The 25,171-nt window shown below is 47.5% G+C and overlaps 3 protein-coding genes across 8 annotated transcripts in view; all 3 read left to right on the top strand.

Moving 5' to 3' along the window:
* The window catches only part of MYO9B (myosin IXB), a 47,321-nt gene extending 37,306 nt beyond the window's left edge, over positions 1-10,015 (top strand). For 4 of the 6 annotated variants that reach the window (XM_054291162.1, XM_054291160.1, XM_054291161.1 and 1 more), the window contains 16 exons: positions 446-603; positions 711-889; positions 1,359-1,457; positions 1,947-2,123; positions 2,602-2,643; positions 3,164-3,275; positions 3,360-3,430; positions 4,087-4,285; positions 4,860-4,988; positions 5,539-5,644; positions 6,315-6,446; positions 7,376-7,499; positions 7,937-7,984; positions 8,456-8,592; positions 8,847-8,974; positions 9,123-10,015. In XM_054291162.1, coding sequence (XP_054147137.1) covers positions 446-603; positions 711-889; positions 1,359-1,457; positions 1,947-2,123; positions 2,602-2,643; positions 3,164-3,275; positions 3,360-3,430; positions 4,087-4,285; positions 4,860-4,988; positions 5,539-5,644; positions 6,315-6,446; positions 7,376-7,499; positions 7,937-7,984; positions 8,456-8,592; positions 8,847-8,974; positions 9,123-9,559 — 2,278 coding nt within the window. In that variant the 3' untranslated portion in view covers positions 9,560-10,015. Of the gene's footprint in view, positions 1-445; positions 604-710; positions 890-1,358; positions 1,458-1,946; positions 2,124-2,601; positions 2,644-3,163; positions 3,276-3,359; positions 3,431-4,086; positions 4,286-4,859; positions 4,989-5,538; positions 5,645-6,314; positions 6,447-6,868; positions 7,050-7,375; positions 7,500-7,936; positions 7,985-8,455; positions 8,593-8,846; positions 8,987-9,122 lie in introns of those variants that run through there. The other 2 variants (XM_054291163.1, XR_008484019.1) reach the window with 2 other exon arrangements.
* A 477-nt stretch (positions 10,016-10,492) lies between these two features.
* USE1 (unconventional SNARE in the ER 1) overlaps positions 10,493-25,171 on the top strand; it is a 190,183-nt gene continuing 175,504 nt past the window's right edge. The window contains exons 1-8 of the mRNA XM_054291214.1: positions 10,493-10,630; positions 10,788-10,837; positions 11,370-11,448; positions 12,133-12,285; positions 12,467-12,485; positions 13,182-13,212; positions 13,451-13,613; positions 13,815-14,992. Coding sequence (XP_054147189.1) covers positions 10,493-10,630; positions 10,788-10,837; positions 11,370-11,448; positions 12,133-12,285; positions 12,467-12,485; positions 13,182-13,212; positions 13,451-13,613; positions 13,815-13,997 — 816 coding nt within the window. The 3' untranslated portion in view covers positions 13,998-14,992. The remainder of the gene's footprint in view (positions 10,631-10,787; positions 10,838-11,369; positions 11,449-12,132; positions 12,286-12,466; positions 12,486-13,181; positions 13,213-13,450; positions 13,614-13,814; positions 14,993-25,171) is intronic.
* The window catches only part of INSR (insulin receptor), a 56,607-nt gene continuing 53,631 nt past the window's right edge, over positions 22,196-25,171 (top strand). Inside the window, exon 1 of the mRNA XM_054291171.1 lies at positions 22,196-22,295. Within this exon, the coding sequence (XP_054147146.1) occupies positions 22,211-22,295 (85 nt within the window). The 5' untranslated portion in view covers positions 22,196-22,210. The remainder of the gene's footprint in view (positions 22,296-25,171) is intronic.

Here is a 25,171-nt window from a genome sequence, read left to right as displayed (position 1 = left end):
GCTTGCATAACACTTTCTGTGAAGTGATTCTTTTTAAAATAAGAACCAACTTACAGCTGGGATTAAAGGTTCATGTAGTGTAATACAACACCAGGAGAAAAGCTGAAAGCCCAGCAAGCATGTAATTCTGCTTCCCTGGCCTGCTCCAGCCTCTGGCTTCTGCAGCCCAGAGACTTCTGAGCCAGAAGTGATGTTTTGGATATGTGAGGTGTTGTCTGTGTGTGCTGAAGGTTGTGCTTTGATTTTGTAAATACCAGAAACTCCAGAAGTGCTTTCACATTGTCTTTCCTTTTTTTTTTGTGCTGCTCAGTTTTTCTGCAGGTTGGGCCTTAAATATTCCCCATAGTTGTGAATCCTGTTGTGGGTTATTGTTAAGAGCCTGTTCTTGTGGCAGAGCCAGCTTCCATTCCTAATGGGACAGACTTGTATCTGCTTTTGTATTCAGGTCTGCTTTCAAAAGCCCTTTGCGGAGACTTTTGGGGAAAAAGCCAGACAAGAAAATTGCAAAGGAGAGTTCTGATGTGATTGAGGAAGGAGATGGCCTCTCCCTGGTGTCTTGTGTCCTCTTTACAGACACAGGAAGTGTCCAGAAAGTTTCAGAAGGTGAGTTTGGTGGTTTAACTCTCAGCACAGTGCATCTTCCTGTGAGGAAACAAATGCTGCAGAATTCTCTCACCCTGCTTGAACATCCAGATCCATTTCTTTGGCAGGTTCCTTGGGGCAGCCAGGCCGCCCCCAGGCTGGGAAGGAGAGCAGCAAAGCCAAGAAGAACAGAACCATAAAGATCAGCAAGATCTCCAGCGCGTCCCAGAACTGGCGCGCGTCCATGGTCCGGGAGATTGCCAACGCCAACGAGCTCAAACACCTGGATGAGTTCCTCCTGAACAAGGTGAGAGGCTCCCAGCCGTGGAAATTCAAACCTTTGTTCATTGTTTATATAGTATTTTCAAGCCTGATGGTCTAGGTGCAAGTTGTGTTATAATTTAAAGCAAAAGGGAATTGATTGGATGGTTTGACTGAGTTACTCTGCATTAGGGCCCTTTCTGTTCTTTTCCTCAAGTCACTGAATGCATAATATTGCATTAAATACAATACAAGGCATTCATGTTAGGTCTTTGTTTACAAATGAGTGGGCAGCAAAACTTTTATTAAAAAACCAGCAAAAGTTGTAAATAGAGAGTTCTCTAATGCCCAACTATCCAACTCTACTGTATTGTATCATCAGCACAGTGCATTAAAAAAATGTTGTTTTAAATAATTGGACTGGTCACAAATGACTAAGCCCAGCCACTGAAGCTTAACTCTGTTCAGATGTTCTTTTTTTAACAAAATCTGATGCAGATGTATTTCTTTTCTAGATCAATGACTTACGCTCCCAGAAGTCTGGTGTTGAATGTTTGTTTTTTGAAGCCACAGAGAAGTTCAGAGGAAACATCAAGACCATGTACTCTGCTCCTGTAAGTAGCAAGTCTCAATAAAGGGAAGTTGGCAGGCAATAAATGAGTTGAGTGTGCAGGTTAAAGGCTTGGCCTGCAGCTCTTCAACAAAGCACTTCAGCAATTCTCAGCACAGAATTCAGAGCTGAATGTTAGACTCATTTTACAGCTCTGCTGTAATCTCAAGCAGCCTGCTTTGTTTTCCTTTGCTCATTCACTCAGCCATAAATTTATTTTTAGAAATGGATGGATTTTGCTGTCTTCAGCCTCCTAATGCTGAAGAGAGGAGCCAACAGCTTTTCCAATATTCTTCTGACACTGCCTTGTGTCAGCCAAGTGCTGTTGGACAGTGCAGGAGGGAAGTGTGCTAACTTGTTTCTGTCATGGGCTGTTATCTTTGACTTTGATCATGGCTGTGCTTTTTCACCTCTGAGCTTAAGTACATGAAAATATGAAACTGTCTCAACAGTATTAAAAAGGAATGTCTGACAAGTATTTTTCCTTCTGTAGAATGGACAAATCCATGTTGGCTATAAAGATCTGGTGGAAAATTACCAGCTCCTAGTTACAAACCTGGCCAAAAAAAGGGAAGAGAAAGAAGTTAAGCTGGTTTTGAATCTCTTTCTATCCCTTCTGGATGAATTCATTAGAGGATATACAAAGAAAGAGGAACCTGAGCAGCCCAAGGTATGAAAGTTGTTCTGTTGCTGGTTTATGGTATGATGAAACACTGTTGCTCTGTTAACATAGGGGACCTGTGTTATCTCAACAACCTTTTCCATGGCATTCTTAATTATTTGGGAAACACTTGCCATACACACATCATGTGTATAACAAATTCTGATTGCTGATACACCTTTATGGAATTGTTAATTTTTTAACTTAATATTTTCAGAATCTGAAAGTGTGCATTTTCTTTGGTGAAAACATAGGAGTTCTCTGGAGGTTTGAGAGATGGAGTTGCTTTGTCATCAGGCAGTGAGCTCAGTTGGTTTTTAGGAAGTTGATAGTGTCAGCTCAGACAACCCTCAAACCAAGCTGAAGCTGCAGGATAGTGTCCCAATGTCTGGAGGTGAAGTAAAGTCTGGGAAACTCAGTAAGGGAGAAAAAAGGAATGGGATGTCTGAATTTCAAAGACTAAGGCCAGTTTTGTTTCCCTTTGCAGCAAACCAAAGCCCAGAAGAAGAAACGGAAGCAGGATCGTGCAGTAAGTGTTTTCTTTCTGCAATAATCCAAGTCCTCAGGTGCACTCACAGCACACAAACACCCTTTGAAGAGCTTGATTTTGTACTGACATTCTGGTTTGTTTTGCATGCTCATTCACTTACCTCTTTTATGAAGATGTGACAATACAAAACCAGTTTTCTCAAAGCAGAGATCTTTCTCATGCAGTGATAGGTGGTACTCAAGCATTTTCTTGCTTGTCCATAGCTTCTTTTAAAGTCTAAAGGCTATTTCAAGCATGGGCTGTTTAAAACAACTACTCAATATTAATGACAAAACTACAGCTCTTTTACTGATGAACTTTAAGGCAGCAAGTCAAGTATGAAATGTTCCAGCAAACTTAAGTTCCTTAAGATAGGGTGAAATTTGGTTTCAGGGTGAAACGATTGTAAAATAAAAGGTGGAAATGGATGGTTTTGTTAATAATAATAAGGTTTTATAAAAATAATAACAATAATTTTTAAAGGCAAGAAGAGTTCACTGGTTCCTTGCTGTCTCACCAGATTGAAGAGCACAATGGCCACGTGTTCACAAATTACCAAGTGAGCATCCGGCAGTCGTGTGAGCACTGCTCCTCCTACATCTGGCCCATGGAGAAGGCCTGTCTGTGCAGTGGTGAGTGAACAGGCCATGTAGAAAGTGGGTAATTTAGGGTACAAAGTGTGATTTAGATGCTTGTAACAATTGCTCTTTCTCTAGTGTGCAAGCTGACTTGTCACAAGAAGTGCATGTCCAAAATCCAGAGCAGCTGTACCTCTTGTGGGAAAAAGGTAAGGCCCATGGATGTGGGATGGGGTTCTGTGGTACTAGAAGTGGTGCATGCAAAATGCTGCATTTATTTCTCAGTAAATGAACAGTGGATGCCCAGGCACTGAATAAAATGGCTTAAACAGTTCCCTCCTCAGTGAGAGAGGGACCCTCTGCAGAAACAGCATTCTCCTAGGAGGTGATGCTTGAGCTAATTTAGGAATCCTTCTCACAGAGTATGTGTGCAGTGTTGGCCAAACTGATAAGGCAATCCTGCAGTGTGAACCATAAAGGCTCTTTATTGCTGCAGCTCAGCAAATCTGCCTTCTGATCCAAGGCAGAATAAAGCACTCAGCTGTAGCTTCTGGAAGCATGAGGTGGTTGTAGCAGGAAGCCATGGCAGTGCCTGGGGCAGGGAAGGGGCAGTGGGATCACAGCTGTGTCACCCCCAGGGGCAGAGGGCTCACAGCTGTGTCACCCCCAGGGCTCACAGCTGTGTCACCCCCAGGGGCAGAGGGCTCACAGCTCTGTCACCCCCAGGGCTCACACTGTGTCACCCCCAGGGGCAGTGGGCTCACAGCTCTGTCACCCCCAGGGCTCTCAGCTGTGTCACCCCCAGGGGCAGTGGGCTCACTGTGTCACCCCCAGGGGCAGTGGCTCACAGCTGTGTCACCCCCAGGGCGAGCAGGACACGGAGTCCCTGCGGGGACACTTTGGGGTGTGCGTGAGCGCCCTGACCAGCGAGAGGAACTCGGTGCCCGTGGTCATGGAGAAGCTGCTGGAGTACGTGGAGATGCACGGGCTCTACACTGAAGGCATCTACAGGAAATCAGGATCAGCAAATCGCATGAAGGAGCTGAAGCAGATGCTGCAAGAAGGTCCAGGCAGTGTTGACTCTTTGCATGTCATTGCATGATATCAGTTTTCCCTGCAATTCTCTTGTATCTGAATGTATCTGTCACTTCTTAGTGTTCAAAAGCAGCTTTTTGCTGACCGTTCAGGCTGTATTATTTTTGTTGTTTAGTACCTTTAAATTACTACCTTCTGCCTATTTTCAAGTTCTGAATTGTCCACTTAGTAGGTATGAAAATAATTTTAAAGTTTCTTTGCACTGCTGTACATACTGAGTGTCCAAGAGGCCTCCTTACATGTCATTTGGGAACTCTGGCAAGGTGTGATCAGGTGTTTGTATTCTAGCAAGGGTAAAATCTCTTTTCCTGGATGTTGAATTCCAGAGTGGCTTCTAGTGGAAGATGTGAACCTCATGTGCCCCAACACCTTGGCCATCATGTTATCAGATTTATCAATTCAATTCAGAAGTTAAAAATAGGCAGCAGATAGTAATTGGGATTCTGTGAACAGGAGATTAGAATGTTCCTAATCTTATTTCTATGGGGTCTCATTGTGTGCATCAAAGGAATGAACTGCTCTAAATAAAACATTTCTTTTCAGACCCAAACTCAGTGAAACTGGAGAATTACCCTATTCACACCATCACAGGGATCCTTAAGCAGTGGCTGAGGGAATTGCCAGACCCACTAATGACCTCAGCACAGTACAATGATTTTCTCAGAGCTGTAGGTAGGTTTAAAAACCATTCTTCAAACATTTCTTGGGAAAAGAATTCTGAAGATGCTCATGCTGACTAAACAGCTCCTTCCAGTGCACTTAAAACAATGATTTTAGACATTTTACATAAAACACTCCTCAGGGAATTTCTCCTCTAGCTTACTTCATCTTGCTTCAGGATTCTTTTTTTAATTTTAACGTGTCACTTACAGCTGCTCTTTCTAAAAACAGAATAAGGATGTCAATAAGTTTTCTTTCAGGAAGGGTTTTTCTTGTTATTCTGAACCAGATCTGGATATACAGATACTTTTAATACCTAGATTCTTTTAACTTCAGTGGGATTAAGGCACCCTAGATAGTGTTGGAGGTCTTACTGTGGCATTTGATGGTTGCTATCAGCAGCTGCTCCTGAAAATGCAGGATAATTGCAGTGCCATGAGGGGGACTTTAACAGTCAGTTATAATAGCTGCTAATTAAATGAGAGTAAGACTTATCAGAATTTTAAGCTTTCCACTAGCCTAGCACAGCAATTAATATCTTGTGTTTTCTCCCTTTGTGCAGAACTGCCAGAGAAACAGGAGCAACTCTGTGCCATTTACAGTGTCCTGGAGAAGCTCCCACAAGCAAATCACAATACCTTGGAACGACTCATCTTCCATCTTGTCAAGTAATGACTTTAATTTCTTCATTTGTAGAGAAACTGTGATTCTGAATGCTGCTTGGAAACTTTCTAAAGTGTTAAACACCTTCAGTGTCAGTTTGGGGATTGTGCTGCTGGTTTGGAAATGAAAGAATTCAAACTGGTAGTTGTGCTCACAAACAGGTGTGTGGTTACTTCAACACCTGGTGTATTTGGATCAAACCAGGTAAGAACAACTTTGAGAACAAGGTAGATCTCAAAGCCTTGGTGAATCATCCAAGCACCAGGATTTAGACAGAGGGGCTTTGTAGTGAACTGAGGAGGAGCATAGGCAAGTCCCAGGAGCAGGGATAAATGGTGCTGGGAAAGGGCTGCACTTACCCAAGGAACCTGGGGACTTTCCAAGCAGCTCTCTGAACATGGGCAAAAGGGATTTTTGAAGAGAAGATGCTGAATCACCAGTACACTTTTGAGAAGCTACCAGACTAGCTTAACATGGGTGACTCCCTGATCCTTTGATACATGAAATGTTATCTACTTAGTAGGTATGAAATAATTGTAAAGCTTTTTTGGGCTGCTGTACATACTGAGTGTCCAAGAAGCCTCCTTGTGTTATTTGGGAACTCTGGCAAGGTGTGATCAGGGTGTTTGTATTCTAGCAAGGTTAAAATCTCTTTTCCTGGATGTTGGATTCCAGAGTGTCTTTGATAGAAGATGTGAACCGCATGTCCCCCAACGCCTTGGCCATCGTGTTTGCTCCGTGCCTCTTGCGCTGTCCCGATACCTCTGACCCCTTGACCAGCATGAAGGATGTCTCAAAAACAACCATGTAAGTTTTGGCAGCTGCTGAGAAGTAGTGTTTTGGAATGGGATGGAAGGTCAGCACCACTAGCTGTATTTGTTATACATATCAAGCTGAGAAGCTGAGGTTCAAGAGTTGTTGAATTTTAGCTCTGCCAGTGCTGCCAGTTCATACACCCCTCTCAAACCTTCCACATGTTTTACTAAGCATAAAGTAGGATGATCTATAAGTCTTTACTCTCAGGTTTGTGTTTTACATCAAGGTAATCTATTTTTTGTTGGCTTGTACCCTAATTATCTATTTTGCTGAGATACAAGGCATAATAAAAAATATGATATAGAATTAAGCTATCTCCTGAATACTTAGAACCCCTGATGATCTCTTCTGCATTGTTCTTTGAATTGAAGAAGGTTCTGTCCTTGACCCTCTCTGTTCTCCTCACCCTGCAGTAACTCTGGCTGTGAGAGCCCCTCACTATCCTCACTGGCCTTGCCTCTGCCTCTAATGGAAAGAGTTTCAAAAATGACAACTTTTTGTAACTTCTTACTGACCCTGGGGCCGTAGAGCTGGAGAAGGGCAGTTGCAGGCTCGTTGTGTCTCTGCCAGCCTGTGCCAGCACAGGGACAGCAGGTAGAAGCAGCAGGAGCTGTTGGCAGCTGTGGTAATGTCTGTGTGCTCACCACTGTGTACAGCCAGCATGGGAGGCTCTGGTGATCCCAGGAGGAACATGTGCCATTACCTGTCACCATTACCTGCCTGCTGTGCCTGCTGTGTTGGACTTTTCACCTGTTTCCATGCAGTGCTGCTGTGAGGGGTGGGCTGGGACACTGTGTGACACTCCAGCCACGTGTGTGTGACAAACACCCCCAGGCCAGGAGCAGCATCCCACCCCACCATGGCTGTTTCAGAACCTTCAGGGTATGAGGCAGCTCAGTAACACCTTGCCTTTCTCACAGGTGTGTAGAGATGCTCATAAAGGAGCAGATAAGGAAGTACAAGATAAAAATGGAAGAAATCAATCAGCTGGAAGCAGCAGAGAGCTTTGCTTTCCGACGGCTCTCGTTGCTTCGGCAGAACACGGTAAGTGTTGAAATAGAACTTCCAAAATAAATAAAAATTCCAAATAAAACTTCCACCAGCTTCTTGGGGAGGGAGTGCTACTTCTCCTGTCCATCCATTCAGTGATTCAAAAATCAGCTGGAAAAAAACAACTGCCCAAAGGTGTAGATAGGAGCTCATATTCAGCTGCACTGAAGCTCTGATACATGAAGGGTGCAGGGGTGGGAATCTCCTTTTGTACTGGTCAAAATCTATTCCCATGTAATTCTGTCAGTGGAACTAAGATTGAGTGTCTGATATGGCAAAAGAGTTCCTTCACTCCAGGGATGGCTGGGGTGCAAAAATATGCTGCATTCTAGGAGGGAAAATACTATTTGTTTTTGTTGTACTGATTAATACAAACCAAACTGTCTGATCAGAGGCTGCATATAGTGAATTTGGTCTCCATCTCTCCCTAGCTCTGGCCTATAAAACTTGGGTTCTCTTCCCCTTACGAGGGGAAGCTGGTATGTACAACTGCCTGGTTCCAGTGCATGGGGTTTTCTTGTGGTACTCTTGCATGACTAAAATACTTACACAGGTTGTAACTCAGTTTTAAACACTCTTGAACAATCAGGACTGCATGTACTGGTGCAACTTCGTCCCCAGACTGCATGCAGGGCTGCTGGGCTCTTCTGTCATCACCTGATATTTTATAAACACTGTGTGTAACTTACATTGGATGTAATAATATTACTCATTAAGTGACTACTAAAACTAAGCTGAGCCTCACAGCTCAAAAAAAGGTAACAAAATCCTGGATATCAGGTGAATAGGAAATTTTCTTACTTTTTGAAACATTTGTGTGGATAACTAACAGCTCTTCATCAATTCCATCAGCCTCTCCTTTGACCCACTCATTTGTCTTCCACTCTGAAACTTGCAGGCAGGTGTAGCCATTTGTGACTGACAAGTGTTAATGTGAATCTTTTTTGCAGAGTAAAAGTTCTCAGGTCAAAGGAAGTGACAGTGGCACCTCAGAGCTGGACTCTGTGCATGAAGAGGAGGATGTTTCTGAAGCCAACCGGGAGAAGGAGATTCTCATCGATCGCATACAGTCAATAAAAGAAGAAAAGTAAGTCCCCTTTTACCTGCTCAGGCCATGCCCTTTGCACTTGGTAACACAGGTAGTAAAGCAGGATGCCTTTTTGTCTAAAAGGATCTAACTCTGTTCTGTAAGACTTTGATAAGGGGGAAAAATGAAAATACAAAGCATTAACTGAGAGAACACCATGAGCGTTAATAGTTAATGGCTACATGCTTTACCTCTGAACACGAGCTGGGTGAAGGTGCTTGTGTCAGAGGTGCTGCAGCCTGTGTTTGGTGCAGGGAGGACATCACTTACCGCTTACCTGAGCTCGACCAGCGAGGCTCTGACGAGGAAAACGTGGACTCGGAGACCTCTGCGAGCACAGAGAGCCTGCTGGAGGACAAACCAGGCCGGGTGGATACCGAAGGTCAGTATTAAGGTAGTAAGTGCTTTTTTTTATTCTACATCTTTCATTGCATACAGCCAGGTGACCAAACATTATCTGGTCACAGTGGCTCGTATTGAGTTACATTTTAGGCCTGCTATCAGTCTCTAAGTATCTTCTTTCTTTAAAGCAATTATTGGATTAGACTGCTGCGCTCAGAGCTCCAGCGTGCCTGCCAAAGACATTTGCAAAGTGCCTTCTCTCCCGCAAACCTCTTCAGATTCTTACTCCGCACCCCTGGCTTCAAGGCGCAGATACTCCTTAACACTGTCCAAGATTAAAGTGCCCCGTCGAACTCCAGTGATGCCAACAGCAAACATAAAACTTCCTCCCGGGATGTTCAAATGTACAGAATCCCAGGACGAGGCTTTCTCTGAGGAAGAGTGTCAGAGGGTGCAGCGGAGGGAGCAGCCAGCCAGGCGGACTGACAGCATCCACTCGGTGTACATTGCACAAGGGTCTGCACTGGCCCACGCTCAGGAACTCGGGGATGAATACGAACCCACAGCAAAACTCAAGCGCAGGTTCTCGGACCCTTACTCTCACATTCCCTGTGTGGAGAAGTGAAATTCTTCCGTGCTCTGGACTCTTCTTGAAGTTGACCACAGCTTTGGCTTTAACCCTTTGAGGGCTGTGAGCTTGTTCATGGTCTTTTAAGGGGCTGCGGGGAAGGCAGCCCAGAAATGTACAGTACTGTAAGGGTTAAGCAAGGTTGTTTAAAGCAAATATTCTCCACTTTAAATTAAAACCTTGCAAAGAAGGTAAAGCATCATGTTGAATAACATGGATCAAGTGTACAGGAACCAAGCCCCCCCATTCCGCTGCTGTGCCTTTTCCATTTGCCTTGCAATGGATTCTCACGGGACCAACAGTCAGTTTAGGTCAATGTGTGTTGCCTTAATGTTTTGTATGATTTTATGACAATTTTCTCTATGGTTTACAGAGCCGTTAATGTGGTAATAGCCTTAATTGAGACCAACATGTATAAAAACGTTTATTAAAACATTGCACTTTTAAAAAATACATGTGGTAGTTGATCGATGTCTGTCTAACAAGTAATTTAGTCCGAAGGAAGCCTTTACTTGGGGTACTTTTTTTATTAAGTAGTGAATAAGGACGGGGGAAAGGGGAGCTCTGACGCTGCTGTGGTGTCACAGGGGAGGGTTTTGGTGCTCCTGGAGCAAAGGGGAGCTCCCATGCTGGGTGTGCTGTGCGAGCCGCCTCACCTCTGTTCGGGAACACACCTGAGGGCGAGCTGCCATCCCACAGCAGCGCCTTGAGCCCACGGCCATGCCCCGGCCCCTCACGGCCTGCACCATGTTGGAGTGAGGGAAGAGCTCAGCTCGGCCACAGCGCTGCCCCGAGCCGCAGCTGCCTCTGTGTCCGTGTGCACGCCTTGGGTGTGGGGTGATTTGGGGGAGGTTTTGGGGTTTTTTAAATAAACCGGGGCGGTCACGGCCCGCCCGGCGCTTCCCGCCCCTCCCCGCGCTCCGCCCCAAGATGGCGCCCGGCGCTGAGGGGAGTTCCGGTGCCACCATGGCGGCGACGCGGCTGGAGCTGAACTTGATGCGGCTCCTGAGCCGGTGCGAGGCGCTGGCGGCGGAGCGGCGGGACCCCGAGGAGTGGCGGCTGGAGAAGGTGAGGCCGCCGTGCCCTCCTGCCCCTCTGCCCCGCAGCACCGCGTCCGGCCCCTCAGTAACCGAGACGGGAGCGCTGTGGTGTTACACCCACAGCCTTTGCCAGACAGGGGATTTTTCCTTAATGCTGTCATTTAAAATCTTGTTTTTGCCCTCAGTATGTGGCTGCTCTGGAGGACATGCTCCGGGAGCTGAAGAAGCAGTCCAGGTGAGCGCCCTGAGCCCCTGGGTGCCTGTTGTGGGTTTGTGCCAGGGGGAGGTTTAGGTTGGATACCAGGAAAATTTCCTTCAGTGAAAGTGGTTAAACACTGGAAAAAGCTGCCCAGGGAAGTGATGGAGTCACCATCCCTGGAAGTATTGAAAAAGAGAGCAGATGTGGCACTTTGCAGTATGGTTTAGTGGGAATGGGGGGATTCAGTCGAAGGTTGGATCTGGTGATCTTGGAGGTCTTTTCCAACATTAATGATACTGTGAATCAATAATCTCTTACCTGTAAATCAGCCATAGCCCACAAACACTACAGCAGTGTGTCTTCCCTGTGGAAATACATATTCCTTGAGCCTTCCCTGCCTTGGAAAAGGTGATTTGCAGAGGATTTACAAATGAATTCCCGACCTGAGGCTATTTCTGCTTCTTTGAAAAACCATGTGGGTTTTTTTTATTATTTCACTTGGAAAATAGAACGCTAGAAAATGCTGATAACTTTTGATTTTGATATTGTTATCTTTCAATTCCAACAGCAAGCCAGCCCCTGAACTGTTGAATGAATACTCTCGCAAAGTGGACTTCCTAAAGGGACTCCTAGAAGCTGAAAAATTGGTAAGATTTACTAGTTCAGCTTGAAAAGAGACATCGATAGAGGATAAAGGGGCTGACTCTTAGCAGGGGTTAATCCAATTTGGGAGCTCCGACACTTCAGGGGGCTCCTGCTGACAGCCCCGGGAGAGGTGCCAAGGTTACATTTAAAGGGAGGTGGAAACATAAATTAGATAACATTTACTGACCAATAAGATAAATTAAGGTATGGATGCTAGGAAATGGATACTTAGGAGGAACACTTGGGGGTTGACCCCTGGCCTCTGGCTGATCACTCCATGTCCTGGACTGAAAGTTCTAGATAGAGAGGATGGGGATGCTGAGTGACTGACAGAGAGCCAGGGTGGGGATCTGGGGATGATCTCAGCAAAGGAAAGGGATTACACAGGTAGAGGGAGGGGGTACAATCTGGGGTAAACCATTTGGTAAAAATACGGGGATACAAAAACAAAACTATTACAAAGTATAAAAACACACTACAGCAGGGAAGCAGCTATGGGATACAAAAACAAAACTAATTAGGGAGGGGGATACAAACCCAAAGCTAATTACAAAATATTACAAAGTATAAAAACACACTACAACGGGGAAGCTGCTGTGGGATTGCGCCCCCATGCCTGTGGGTCACACCCCAGCTACCTCACACTGCACAGTGTCATTTCCATGACTGCTTTTTCCCACTGCCAGTCTTCATCCACAGAAAAGGCTCTGGCCAACCAGTTCCTGGCCCCGGGGCGCACCCCGACGACAGCCAAGGAGAGAACCCCGGCCACCAAAACCGTGCACCTGCAGACCAAGGCACGCTGCACGGGCCAGATGAGGAGCGAGCTGCTCGGCACAGTATGTTCACTGCTTCTTTACAGATTGTCTTGCTTGTGTTCAGCTGCCTCACAAGTGTCCCAGGCTGGGTGGGGAGGCACCTCTTTATCTCTAAATCCTGGGCACAGGCACTCTGCCAGGCCTGTCCTTTATCACTGACCCTTTGTAATTTGCTGTTTTGGTTCTCTTTCTCCTCCCCCAGGACCCCCTGGCTGCTGATGGTAAGTTCAATCTGTTGGTTCCTCCAACTGTGTATTACAGAGAGGGGAAGAGGGAGGTCAGGTATTCAATATTTCCCAAAGTCTGCTTTTAATTTAGTGCCTCACTTCTTTTCAAGACAACAGATTTTAAAAACAAAACCCCTGACAGATGAAAGCAGAAGCGTTGTTATCAATGGTGGCAGGGACTTTCAGGAAGCTCTTTTTGTAGCATTCATGCAGAAACAGACATTCTAATTACAGAATTAGCAGGGGCAATTTATTTTGTGCCTGTTCCCTTCTGCTCTGAGCAAGCCATGTGATCCTGGGTGCTTTGAGTAGGTGTTGTTCAGTTCCTCTGGAATACACAGCCATGTTATTCACGTAGGGAACTGGGAGGAATTAATTTGAGGTTTCCATGGCTACTGTTAGAGCGGCTGGAGCTGGGCCAATCTAACGTGTCCTGAAAGAACACCGAGACACACGGGCTGAAACCCTGCCCTCAGGGATGTGATTCAGCTGGGGTTTTTCCCCTCTTTTGATGTTCTGTGTCCTCTTTTCCCTGCAGAAAGCAGCTAGGCATTTGACACCCATATTCCTTGGGGTAGAGGCTAAGTAGGATTTGGATATCCAAAAATCCCTTAGAGGAGACTTGTTTTTTCAGCCTGAGATTGCATGAGAATTTATAATATGCTAAGCACTTTTTTTTTATTTTCCCAGATTCTGAGGAGTTGAACATAAGGAGGCGAAAGTAAGTCAGAATTTCTCATTCCAGTGCTCAATGTTTTGGGAACTGTTTTCCCAATGACCTTTAAATCCCTGATTTGCTTTAAATTGGGTAAAGTGTCTGCTTATAGAGACCAAAATACAATGGCTTCAGTTGACTCAATGGGCTTTGTTGTCTTGTAAAGATGTAAAACCTGGGGAAAACCTGTGAGATCAACCCACAAGGAAATGTAAATCCCTTTTTTTCCCTTGTGCTCTTGCAGAGGCCTCACATCAGACGAGAAGCAGTCAGCAGTGGAGCTGGACGCTGTGCTGCAGCACCACCAGGACATGCAGGAGAAGCTGGCTGAGGAAATGCTCAGCTTGGCTCGCAGCCTCAAAAACAACACCCTGGCTGCCCAGAACGTGATCAAACAGGACAACCAGGTAGTGCACGTTGAGCTGTGGCCCCTCAAGTTTTGCAACCCACAAGGTTCAAGTGCTGATGTGTGAAATCCTGCAGCTTGATTCTGGGTTGGATTGGAGTGGGGGCAACACCTGCCTGCAGCTGAACCTTTTCTCTGTTGGGGGAAGCTGTCAGAGCTGGCAGCTGTGAGGCTGACCCTGTTTGCTCTCTTTGCTCCACAGACACTGTCACACTCCCTCAGGATGGCAGACCAGAACTTTGAGAAGCTCAAGGATGAATCCGACCGCCTGGAACAGCACGCCAAGAAATCTGTCAACTGGCTGCTGTGGATAATGCTAATTGTAGTTTGTTTTATATTCATCAGCATGATTCTCTTCATCAGGATTTTCCCCAAACTGAAATGAAAATTTTATTTTACTTAAAGCTGGCTGTAGTGCAGTGGGAAAGCTCAGCTGGTGTGAGAACTGTCGCAGTCTTAGAGGCTGTGCAAGGCCTGCCTTGCATCTCCCAGTGGAGGAAGGCTTTCCTGAGGAAGGCTTTCCACACTTCCATTCTTGTTTACTTGGTGACTCTTGTTGCCTCTTGCAACAGCAGTCAACCTGTGAGGTAAGGATGAGAATTTACACTGAGCTGCTAACAAGTTCTTTAGTGGATAAATACATTTTTAATGTGTTTGTGACAAATGTTATGACTCCTAAAAGGCATTTAGTCAATACAAAGTTAAATAACTGTTGAAGTCTTACATTCTTTCCTGTGTTCACAGCTTTTCTGTGCTGACCTAGGAGCTTGCTGCCAACAGGATATTTAATTTCAGTTCTGTACATACACAGCTGCAGTGTAGAAAGAGAATTCTGCTGTTCAGGTGCTTGCTTGGCTCAGATTCAGAGTACCAACAGGTAAAACTCTTCTCAGGCTCACAGTTTGCCCAGATGGGTATTTGGGACTTGGGACTTCACCATCTTCTCCAGTTTAGATTGCTACAGGACTGGAGCTGCTTTCTGTGCAGTGTTTGCCTCCCTTTTGTGTGTGCAAATGTTCTCACTTCTCATTGTGGTGTTGGTGTTGTTCCATGAAGGAAACACCGTGACCCTGCCACCTTCCAACTGTACACACAGTGCTGCAGGTGGCACAGACCTCACCTGTGCAAACATGCTTGTGCTGCAAGATGAGGGCAAAGGAAGGTGGTGTCTTCAAGATGGAAATAATAATTTAAAAATACTCAGCCTTTTTTTTTCAGCATATTATCCCTGTTGTCTTAAGAGTTCACTAAAATAAAACAGAGAAAAAAGAAACTCATATTTTTAAAACACTGCTGCTGCTAGAAAAACTTGGAGAGTGTAGCAAAGCAGGGTTTGTGTGACAGCCTGAGAGTCTCTGTAGGTGCTGGTGGTAATCAGCTGTGTCCCACGGAGGAGATGAGGGCCAGCAGGTGACCCTGGCTGTGCTTTGGTCTGGGACCAAACCATGGGCTGTTCCAGCCTGGCTGCTGAGCCCAGCAGCCCCAGGAATGATGGGGGAAGAGCTGTTTGTCACAGCTGGGGTCTTAGGAACATCCAGCTTTGCTTTGAACACGTCCCACAGCACCAGGCTCTGTGTCAGAGCTGTGCTCTCCTCTGTACAGAAATGTGACATTTCTATTTCCCATCTCTGGTAATGAAGGCTGTTAACATTTTTTACACAAAATATTTCTGTTTATTTAACACAATGTTTGCAATGTAGTATACCACTCACTTATGGATTATCAAAGGAATAATTATATTATGAGGTACAGCTTTTAATTCCAGCTACTCAGATATCTGCAATGTACTCCTGTTTTATTTACCTTGAATTTAAATAAATTTATAGTTTAGCAATCAATTTATGGACATTTCTACTTTTCCCAGTTGTTTTCCTTCATCTGTATGTAATGTTTGACATTTCACTGTGCTTCATTAGTCAATGCTGTGTCACCAAATTATTTTTTCAATTCTGATTGTTCACTACTTTCCCTGCAGGCATTTCAATGCCAAGCTCTTCTCTTAGAGTCTGAATGTGATGCTGGAATGGTTTTTGTGTGTGAGATTTTGGGATGCAACATTAATGCTTCATTGTCCATAACACTGTCCTCTTTATTACTTGAAATAAATTATTTTTTCCTAGTTTACAAAAGATCTGGTGCATCACTGCAGACAAGTTTAAATCTGACTTTTGCTATCAGCAAAATGGGTTGCCTGTAACTTTTTGACACTTATAAATTAGGAAATTTTTGATTGGAAAGACATGAAAGGGAGCTGCTAGTGATAGCTTGTCTCCAAGAAAACATCCTCTACTCCAAGTCACAGATATTGATTCACAAAGAAGCCTGCACGGAGTGAGTTCAGAAACCACTTAACTTTGCCCACTGACATTTCATGGGTGTTTGTTGTGTTGAATGAACACCAGGAGTGAACCCTGGAACACTTTTTGTTATCTCCAGCAGCCGTTGAGCACCGAGCCTCTGCTTCCTGGGGCTTCTCTCCCAGGTGGAAAAAGGTTTCCTTCTCCTCCCAACCCAACGGATCCCCTGCCCTGCACACAAAGGCTGGGTTGTTGTCTTTGCTTTTCTCGAGTTCATTTAGCAATTGCAGTCATTCAACACCACTTTGAAGATGGGAGCCGGTGCTATTTAGAATAAACAATGACTCAGGGCTTTGTGACATTTCCCGGATGAATGACAGTTTTTATTTTTGACTGACCTGCGGGGGGTGGTGGATGCTCTGCTGCTCCAGCCCTCAGCTCCATTTCGTGGCACAGGGCTCTGTGCAGAATAATACATCTAGAATATGTATAGAAATGGCCTTCTGTGAGAGTTGCTTAACTTTCCCAAAAGCTTGGGAAATCCAGATGGGCAGATGTTTATCAGGCACAGGGCTGGGCCTTGCTTGGTTTCTTGGCAGGCTACCTGCTTTGAGAGAGCAAGGAAAATTAAACCAAAACCCTTTTGGAGGCTTGGGTCACGTCAGGCCAGTGGATGCAGAGGTTCAGAGTCTGCAGCAGTGGCTCTGGGTCAGTCTGAGCTTTTCTGGCAAACACCCTTGGTGGCAGAGGCTCTGTGTGTTACCGTGCTGAGTGTTCAGCAGTGTCCTCAGCACAGATGGGATGTGCTGGAAGGATCCTTCACAGGCTGCTGGTGCAGGAATGGCAGGAGCAGAATGCTGGATGCCATGGTTCCTGTGGCTGGGCAGTGCCAGGTTTTGGGCACGTGCTCCCTTGGGTTTTCTTTGCAACCTGAGGGGCTGTGAGCAGCTATCCTGCCAAAAGGGAATATCCCATGGAGAGTGAAAAGGAGGGAATGGGCAGAGCAGGTTCTGCTCCCGACTGTTCCCTGTGTGACACCCAGTGTCACCTCCCTTCTCACTGTCTGCTGTAAACCTGCCATGAAAGCTCAGAATTGAGTCTTGTGATTTATAGTTACGATTTAGTTTATTTTACAAAGGAATTCTTCCCTGTGAGGGTGGTGAGGCCCTGGCACAGGGAGCTGTGGCTGCCCCATTGCTGGAAGTGTTCCAGGCCAGGCTGGATGGGGCTTGGAGCAGCCTGGGATAGTGGAAGTTGTCCCTGCCCATGGCAGGGGTGGGATGGGATTGGCTTTAAGATCCTTCCAACCCAAACCATTCTGTGAATCCAATCACAAAAACTGTAATGGCAGTGCTAGAGCAGCTCAGAGCAGATACTGAAATGTCACAGTCTGCAGCAGAGTTCCCAATGTAATTCCCAAGTGCCAGGGCCTGGCATGGGGCTGGCTGGGAGCTCCTGTCCTGACCTGCCCCACTGCTGGGAATCTGCGAGCACTTGTGTCCCACTGAACGGGAGTGACATTAAACCCAACGGCACTAAATCAATACCACCTGTCACATGATGCCACCGTGACATTTCTGGCATCAGCTCTCCCTCTAATAGGAGCTGGAACTGGGAAGCAGCAGCAGTTAGTGAATAATGGATCAGATACGCCTGATTTGTAACATTTACAGAGGGAGGGCGTGTCTCCCAGCGACAGAACAAACCGGTTATCAAACGGGAACTGGGAGTTCTGGCTCGTCCAAAACACAACCCCTGAGCAGTGCAGAGCACACAGCGGGGCTTGGGAACCCTGGTGCTCCCTCCAAATTAGACTCTGGATCAACAAAAACAGGCATTAGTGCCAAGAAATAACCGAGGAAGGAGGGGCTGGAGGTGAGCTGTGGATCAGAACTGGTGTGGCTGGTGGCCGTGCTGTGGTCACTGCCCTGCACAGGGTGGCTGATGGAGAGCAGGGAGCCTGGCAGCAGGTTGTGCAAAGCACACCTGGGGCTGCCTGAGGTGAGCAGGGAGGCTGTAGGGAAGGATGGAGGTCACATCTGTCTGGCTGTCTCACATCTGGGCCCTGCTCGCCAGACCCAGGTTGGGAACGCTGACAGTACTTCGGTTTGTTCAAGTTAAAAACTTTGATGCTGAATTAGAAAGAAAATATTCTTACAAGGAATTAAAAATAAATTGAATATTGCATCTGCCTCTGTGACACCCAAAATTCAAACTGCACAAAACCAGAAACTGGACCAAAAAAAAGCTAAAACGAGGCAGTGCTGCAGTTGGCCATGAAGAGCTGGAATTTACATCCTTCATCTCCAGGGTCTTTGACCTGCATGTAGCAGAGAGATGCCCTCTGCCATTTTCACCCTGGCCAAAATTTGTATTTGCTCATGTAACAATAGAATTCTCCAGAAGGATCTGACAGTGTTTCCTGTTCCAACAGTAAAAAGCTGAGACTTCTGTCCTCAGCACATAAAGTGACCGGATCTCCATCCTCTGAGCCTTCTCACTGACAGAAGTCACTTATCGGATTTGGTGTGGACGGAAGGAAGGGTAAGAAAGGAACTCTGTCAATCCATGACGTGAAATATTTCATATTAAAAGATTTGGCCGAGGGTTTTGTGTGACTCTAAACAGGATGAGATAATTTTCCAAGGTCAGCTCTCCTGTGCTCTCAGTGTTGGGTTTAGTCACTGAGAAGTCAATCCCGTAAACCTTCACAGCAACATCCGCCAGTGATGCAGAGACTTGGCTGTTGTTGGCCTCTGCTGCATCTTGAAAGGGCAGGAGGCTGCAAAACGTGCAAATTGCCTGGTGAGAAATGTGTGAGCAGGAAAGAGGGCCTGGCAAATCAATAAAAACAGAGCAACCCCAGCCATGGGGTAACTCTTCAGCCAGGCAGTTGCAACTTGTTGTTAAGAGAAGGCCACAGTGAACTGGTGGAGCAGAAAGGGGGAATTGTGACCTCAGCTCAGCCCCAGGCTGCTGTGTGGCTTTGGCTCCTGAACTGGTTTTAAGCAGTTTAGTTCTTAAAACAGAATTGGTACCAATGAACCTTCTTGGTGAGTCAGCTGCTCCAAAGCTCCTTTTGGGCACAAAGTTTGTGTTCCTTGACTATTCCAAAGCTGGTTAATTAATGAGGAACTTTAATTTGTATGGCTAAAACCAACCCATGTGTTCCAGTATATAGAAAAAAAGATATGTTGGTTTTCAAGGTGTGAAGCTTTCAGCAGCTCCATGTGTTGGTGGTTGGGAGCTGAGCTGGGATGTCTCTCCACAGACACTTGTGACAGTACAAGGATGTCAACATTGAAGCTGCTTTACAAAGTCATTGTCCCCACCTGTTTGTGCAAACGTGGCTCCTGCTCAAGGGATGGGCTTCCAGCTCTGAGCAGCACTGATCTGCAGGAGGGATCTGGTGGGAACTTGGTACTCTTAGGATGGTTTGATGTGGAGGCATCTGTAGGACAGAGCAGTAGACTTTGGACAAGGCCTGGAGGGACAGGACACAGGGAATGGCTCCCACTGCCAGAGGGCAGGGCTGGATGGGATATAGGGCAGGAATTGTTCCCTGGCAGGGTGGGCAGGCCCTGGCACAGGGTGCCCAGAGCAGCTGGGGCTGCCCCTGGATCCCTGGCAGTGCCCAAGGCCAGGCTGGACAGGGCTTGGAGCACCTGGGACAGTGGGAGGTGTCCCTGCCATGGCAGGGGTAGAACGAGATGGTCCCCAAGGTCCCTTCCAACCCAAACCATTCCATGATTTAAGTAAGGAATGGATCAAACCAAAACAAATAAGTCTTTGTATGGTCAAACAGATGGATGCACTCTATTGCAAGTATCTCTGTACTTATTTTCTCAGGAGGATTCAGATTGAACCCCCATGTCTGTGATTGTCACAGTTCATAGTACTTACCCCTGCTTATTTCCAAGTTATTTTAACCAAACCATAAAACATCTGTAGTGAAGAGGAAGAAATGTGACTGTTGCCAACATTTAATATATCAAACTGGTGATTTTAGTAGCTTCTTGAATCAGGAATAAAAGAAGAGCCTGCATTGCAGCTATTAGAAAAAAAAAAAAAAAGAGTAAGCAGGTGTTGGCTTAGTTTCTAAGCGCCCACATTGCTCCTGTTGGTTTATCTGATTGCAAACCAAGTGCACTGTAGCATGATGAATATGTAGCAGTGAATGTATGGGAAAGATGCTGGAAAGGTTGCACCCTGATGTTCTTAATCAGTAATTAGAAACTAAAAATAGTATTTTAAGGAAAGATAATAAATCTGTAGCCTTTAATCCTCATGTGCCAATGTGTAAGCTGATATCATTATTACATGAAAGGCAATGAGAACAGAAGTGAGTAAGCAAGAGCAGGTTGCTGTTACAGTCCCAGTAAAAATTCCACACAGCCCGAGCTGTCCAGGTGATGTTTGGCTCTGTCTGTTTTATGCAAAGTCTACACTCATAAAGCAGGTTAATTTGCAAACAGAGAATGCATACTTTTGTTGTTTATTTCCATTCCTTAACTGCCCTTACTTCCTGAAGCAGTCAATGAGTGGGGTTCCAAGTCTCTCTGCACTTGCCAGCTCGAGGCAGCAGCATGGATTTGGGAAAAAAGGACAGAAATGGGGGAAATGCTGTCCCATGACTGTGGCTTTGATACATCAATGGGCTGAATCAACAGCTCCTGTGCTGTGCAGACACACATCTGCTGTGCTGATGACAGAGAAAGCATCCCCACTTAAGCAGAGCCTTTCATCTCAGCATTTAAATAGCCTGCAAGTGCCAAGATGTAGTTATTGCCGCACAGGTACCATCCCAGCTAATCCTGCTTCCTCTGGTCGAATCAGGCTGCCAGCCTTACCCTGTCCAACAGGGAAACCTCAAACAACGTCAGGGGCTGAATCACAGCAGCAGAGCCACGGTTCCACTGGCCAGCCCTCCCCTCATTCACACTCTGTCGTGTCCCTGGCACAACTGCAGGGATTCTTTACCTGGAAAAGCAATGCAAAGTATTTTAAATAGGGTAAACTCATAGTGCAATTCAGTGTCCAGACAAAGGCACTGAGGCCCAGTGACCTGCTGGTCACCACTGGCCTGCCCAGGGGCTCTTCATGCCAGGCAGAAGTGAGAGATCTGTTGTAAGCCAAAGAAGGTGGGATAAAAATGTTAAAAAATGTCTATTTGCCAAGCATTTTTGAATTAAAAAAGGCTTTTTTTCCCAGCAGTTTAAAACTCATTTGTCTCGCAGAAATGGCTGAAAGCAAGAGCCAGATAAAATTACTAGAAGTTGCCAGGAAACGTACTGTCATGGCTTAGTGCGAGTGCAGCGCAGGGATGATTAAAAAAGGCACCAAATGGTGAATCCCACTGGAAAAAGAACCAGAAAACCAGAAATCTACAATGGCTCTTTGGGTTCTGTGATACTAAAAGCAGTGGCAGTGGTAGACGGTATCCTCATCCCAAGCTCTGTCCAGCTCTGTGGCAATTCATCCTTTACAAGAGGAGGAGAAGGGACGTGGGCACAGCCAGGGCAGCAGCCTGGGCTGTCAGCACTGGGGACAGAATCTTAGAATGGTTTGGGTTGGAAGGGACCTTGGGGACCATCTCGTTCTACCCCTGCCATGGCAGGGACACCTTCCACTGCCCCAGGCTGCTCCCAGCCCTGTCCAGCCTGGCCTTGGGCACTGCCAGGGATCCAGGGGCAGCCCCAGCTGCTCTGGGCACCCCGTGCCAGGGCCTGCCCACCCTGCCAGTACAAATCTTTTCCCTAATCTCTAACCTAACCCTACTCTCCTTCCATTTGAACCCACAGCGAGGTGAGGCTGCTCAACTCCTTCGTTTCACTCGCTCAACGCTACCGAGGCTACAGCGGCTGCTCGGGCAGCGCCAGCAGGGCTCACAGCCGGCCTGCACGGGTGGGCGGACAGCAGGACGGACGGACAGATGGCTGGTTGGACGGACGGATGGCTGATGGGTGGCTGATGAAGGGTGCCTGGAAGCCGCTGCCGCTGCTCCTCCCCCGGCCCGTCCCGTCCCGTGCCCGCGCTCCGCGCCGCCTCTTGCGGCCGCCCCGCTCGGCTCGCAGCTGACGGGGGCAGCCCCTTGTTTACTGGCCGGGGCGCCGCCGCCAGCCCGGCCTGCGCTGGAAGGGGCCGCCGGGCCGGGGCCGACACCGCGGGCAGGGAGGGGCCCGGCGCTATAAAGGGGCTCCGCGGGGGCTCCACCGGCGATGCTCGGCCGGGCCCGGCCCCCGCGCCCGCCCCGCGGGCTCTGATTCGCGCCGGGCGGCGGCGGCCGCGGCAGCGGCGCGGGATGGGACCGAGAGCGGCGGCGGCGGCGGCGGCGCTGGCCGTGGCCGTGGTGCTGGGAGCCTGGTGCGGCCGCGGCCGCGGCGAGAGTGAGTCGGGGCCCGGCCGGGAGGGTTGGGGGGCGGCGGCGGCGGCGGCGGGGAGGGCCCGGCCCCGCCGTGCCCTTTGTACCTGCGCGGGGCCCGCGGGCAGCGCGGCCGCGGCCCGGAGCGCTCCCGGGTCACCTTCACCCCCGGCCCGGGGAGGGCCCGGCGGCGGCCGAGATTGGAGCGGGCACGGCCGCGGGGAGGGAGGGCAGCGGCTGCCCCGGCGCGTCCCGGCCCGCGGGGCCCCGCGCGGGCGGGCGCTGGGCCGGGGTCAGCGGGGGCCGCGCCCGGGGCAGGCGCGGGGAAGGGCACGGGCCCCTCTCGGTGCCGCTCCCCGGCTCCTTCCGTGGGCACTTGCCCCGTCCCTTCTCCAGTTCCTCCCCAGGTCCCCTACCCAGTCCCCTCCCCGGGCCCTGACAGCGTCTGTTCCTCGGTTCCCTCCCCGGTCCCTTTCTCGGACCCCTCTCCGACCCCTTCCCTGGGTCCCCTCCCTCGATTCACTCCCCGGTCCTTTCCCCGATTCTTTTCCGTGTCCCTTTCCCAGGTCCTGTCCCATGTCCCTTTCCCTGGTTCCTTTCCCATGTCCCTTTCCCTGGTTCTTTTCCCGTGTTACTTTCCAGGTTCCTTTCCCGTGTCCCTTCCTGGCTGCTCTCCCCTGTCCCTTCCCCTGTCCCTTCTCGGGTCCCTTCCCTGATCCCTTCCCCGGTGCCCTCCCCAGCCCTGTGCCCCCGCCGCTCCTCGGCTGCCTCAGAACCGGCTCCGGTTTCAGGAGGGTTTAGTGTGGCCAGACGCGGAGGTTTTGTCTTTAACCACTTTTAGGTAGTGTGCCAAATCCACAGGTATTAAGATGGGAGAGCTCCGGGGGGAGGCTCTGTGTGTACACAGGGGCTTGTAAAATACAAGACAGGGGAATAAAGATGTTGTGTTGGAGGTCACAAGCTTGTTAAACCCACGGCTGGCTCGAGGTTAAGCCTTACGAGCTGTTTTGATGGGCTACGTTAAATAAACTTGCTCAGGGAATCCTTTTAATGAGAGGTTCTTTAATTTTAGGTGATTCTTACAAATTTTTTTGACAAAAGGAAAATGTTTATTTAAAGACAGCTAACTGGATCCGTGGGTCATGTCTCCCATAGACAATCTACCTGTTGGCTTTCCCATCACAAAAGGCAAGAGCAAGAGAATCAGTTCAAATACAGACAACACAGTGATGGACATTATTGGGATATGTATGGGATTCAGGGAATAAAGCAGCATGTTCCTGTAAGACAACCTCTTTTCCCAGCAATAGGACAAGTCGCATATTTCAAAAATAACCCAGTTTCTTCCCTGACACATCTGAAACCTCACAAGAGGCCGGTGACACTGTTACCTTGGGAGGGTCAGCCCCAGCTGCTGTGGGCAAACCTGCCCTCCTCCAGCAGAGATGGAAAAGGCAGTTGACATATAGCACTAATAATAAATAAATACGTGTGCAACTGGAGTCCAGCAGTTCCTAATTTGAAAACACTATTATTATTACTGCCACAGCACAGCCTGTGATTTGGTTATTTATTTAAATCGTATTTGCTTTTTGGGGTTCAAGCGTGTTTATGTTCTAAACTCCCTGATCTTTGCTGTGTTACAGCGTGGTAGGAAAATGTACTCTTGAGTTCATGGATGGAGGAGCAGGGGCACAAGACAGCAAAGCAAAGCGTGGGCTGGAACATTTCCGTGTCATTTTTACCATGCAAATACTTGATGAGGTATCCTACAGACAGGGTTCTGATGATTGAACCTGATTTGAAAGGTTTTGTGGTGTTTGATTCCATTTTCTGGCTCAGTTTTCTGGGAATGGTGAGGTCACGGAGCAGCGCGCTGGGGACGGAAAGCAGAAACAAAAAACCAGGGGGGGAAATGCGCGTACGAGAGCTGCATGAGCAAACAAGTTGTTCCCTGAGCAACGGGGCTGATGGAGGCAGCTTTCTTGGAGATCTGTGCCCTGTGTTCCCACAGAAAGCCTCTCCAGGGACAAAATTCCCCCATCCATGGTTTTTCCTTGTGCCCCGTGAATTCCTCTCCCCTTTGGTGCCTTGAGGCAGAGTTGGGGGCCAGCAGCAGGTGGGTGGAGGTGGTTGAGTAGAAAAATGAAGTGGATGGTAAAGTTCACATTGACATCCAGATTATGAGTTTCTCCTCCTCCATCCATCCCCTTTTCCTAAATATTTTTGGAATACTTCAAGTGAGAGCACAATATTCATATTAACCACTCTTCCTCTCCTACATGTGGTTAAGGGTAGTTGCTGAGTTCAGGAATTACTGACAGTAGTAGAAAAAAGGGTTAAGGAAAGAAGGCCTGACTTGTGCATAAAATGAAGATCCATATATCTCATTTTGGGAAGAAAGACAGTTTTGTGTATTTTTTTTTTAATGACTGTGTAAACATAATGCAACTTCTTGAAATAAATCTCGCACATGACTCATGCCTGTCAGTTCATTAGCTCTGGTATTTGGGGTGGGATTTACCTCACCTAGTTTTAGGCATCTGCTAATGGAGCAGCTTCCTTTGGGCTCCTTTTCTGGTTAATAGAAAACTGATCAATGCAGTCATGGATGTTTGGAATGCTCTTCCTCCCCTCCTGAACTCTTCCCCTAAATTTGGGAGCTGCACATGTGCTCCAGTACCTGCTGCTGATCTGAGTTGGGAATGCAGTTGAGAGATCTCTGCCTAAATCATCCTGTGGGACAAATTTCCCTGTGGATTGCTGTAGTAACACACTTCTAAAATAGGTTGCTTCTTAGTTAGTATCATATCTGGCTGATACAGATATTTTTGTGCTTGTAAACTCATTAAGAAACTGTTCCCTTGTCCCACCTCAAGCCTGTGTTAGAGACTCAGTCTA

The sequence above is a fragment of the Melozone crissalis genome, unplaced genomic scaffold (assembly GCF_028551555.1).
Source record: "Melozone crissalis strain CALT ecotype California unplaced genomic scaffold, PUWL_Pcris_2 ptg000088l_1, whole genome shotgun sequence".
In the NCBI taxonomy this organism is placed as follows: Eukaryota; Metazoa; Chordata; class Aves; order Passeriformes; family Passerellidae; genus Melozone; species Melozone crissalis.
This window is presented reverse-complemented; position numbering and strand designations above follow the sequence as displayed.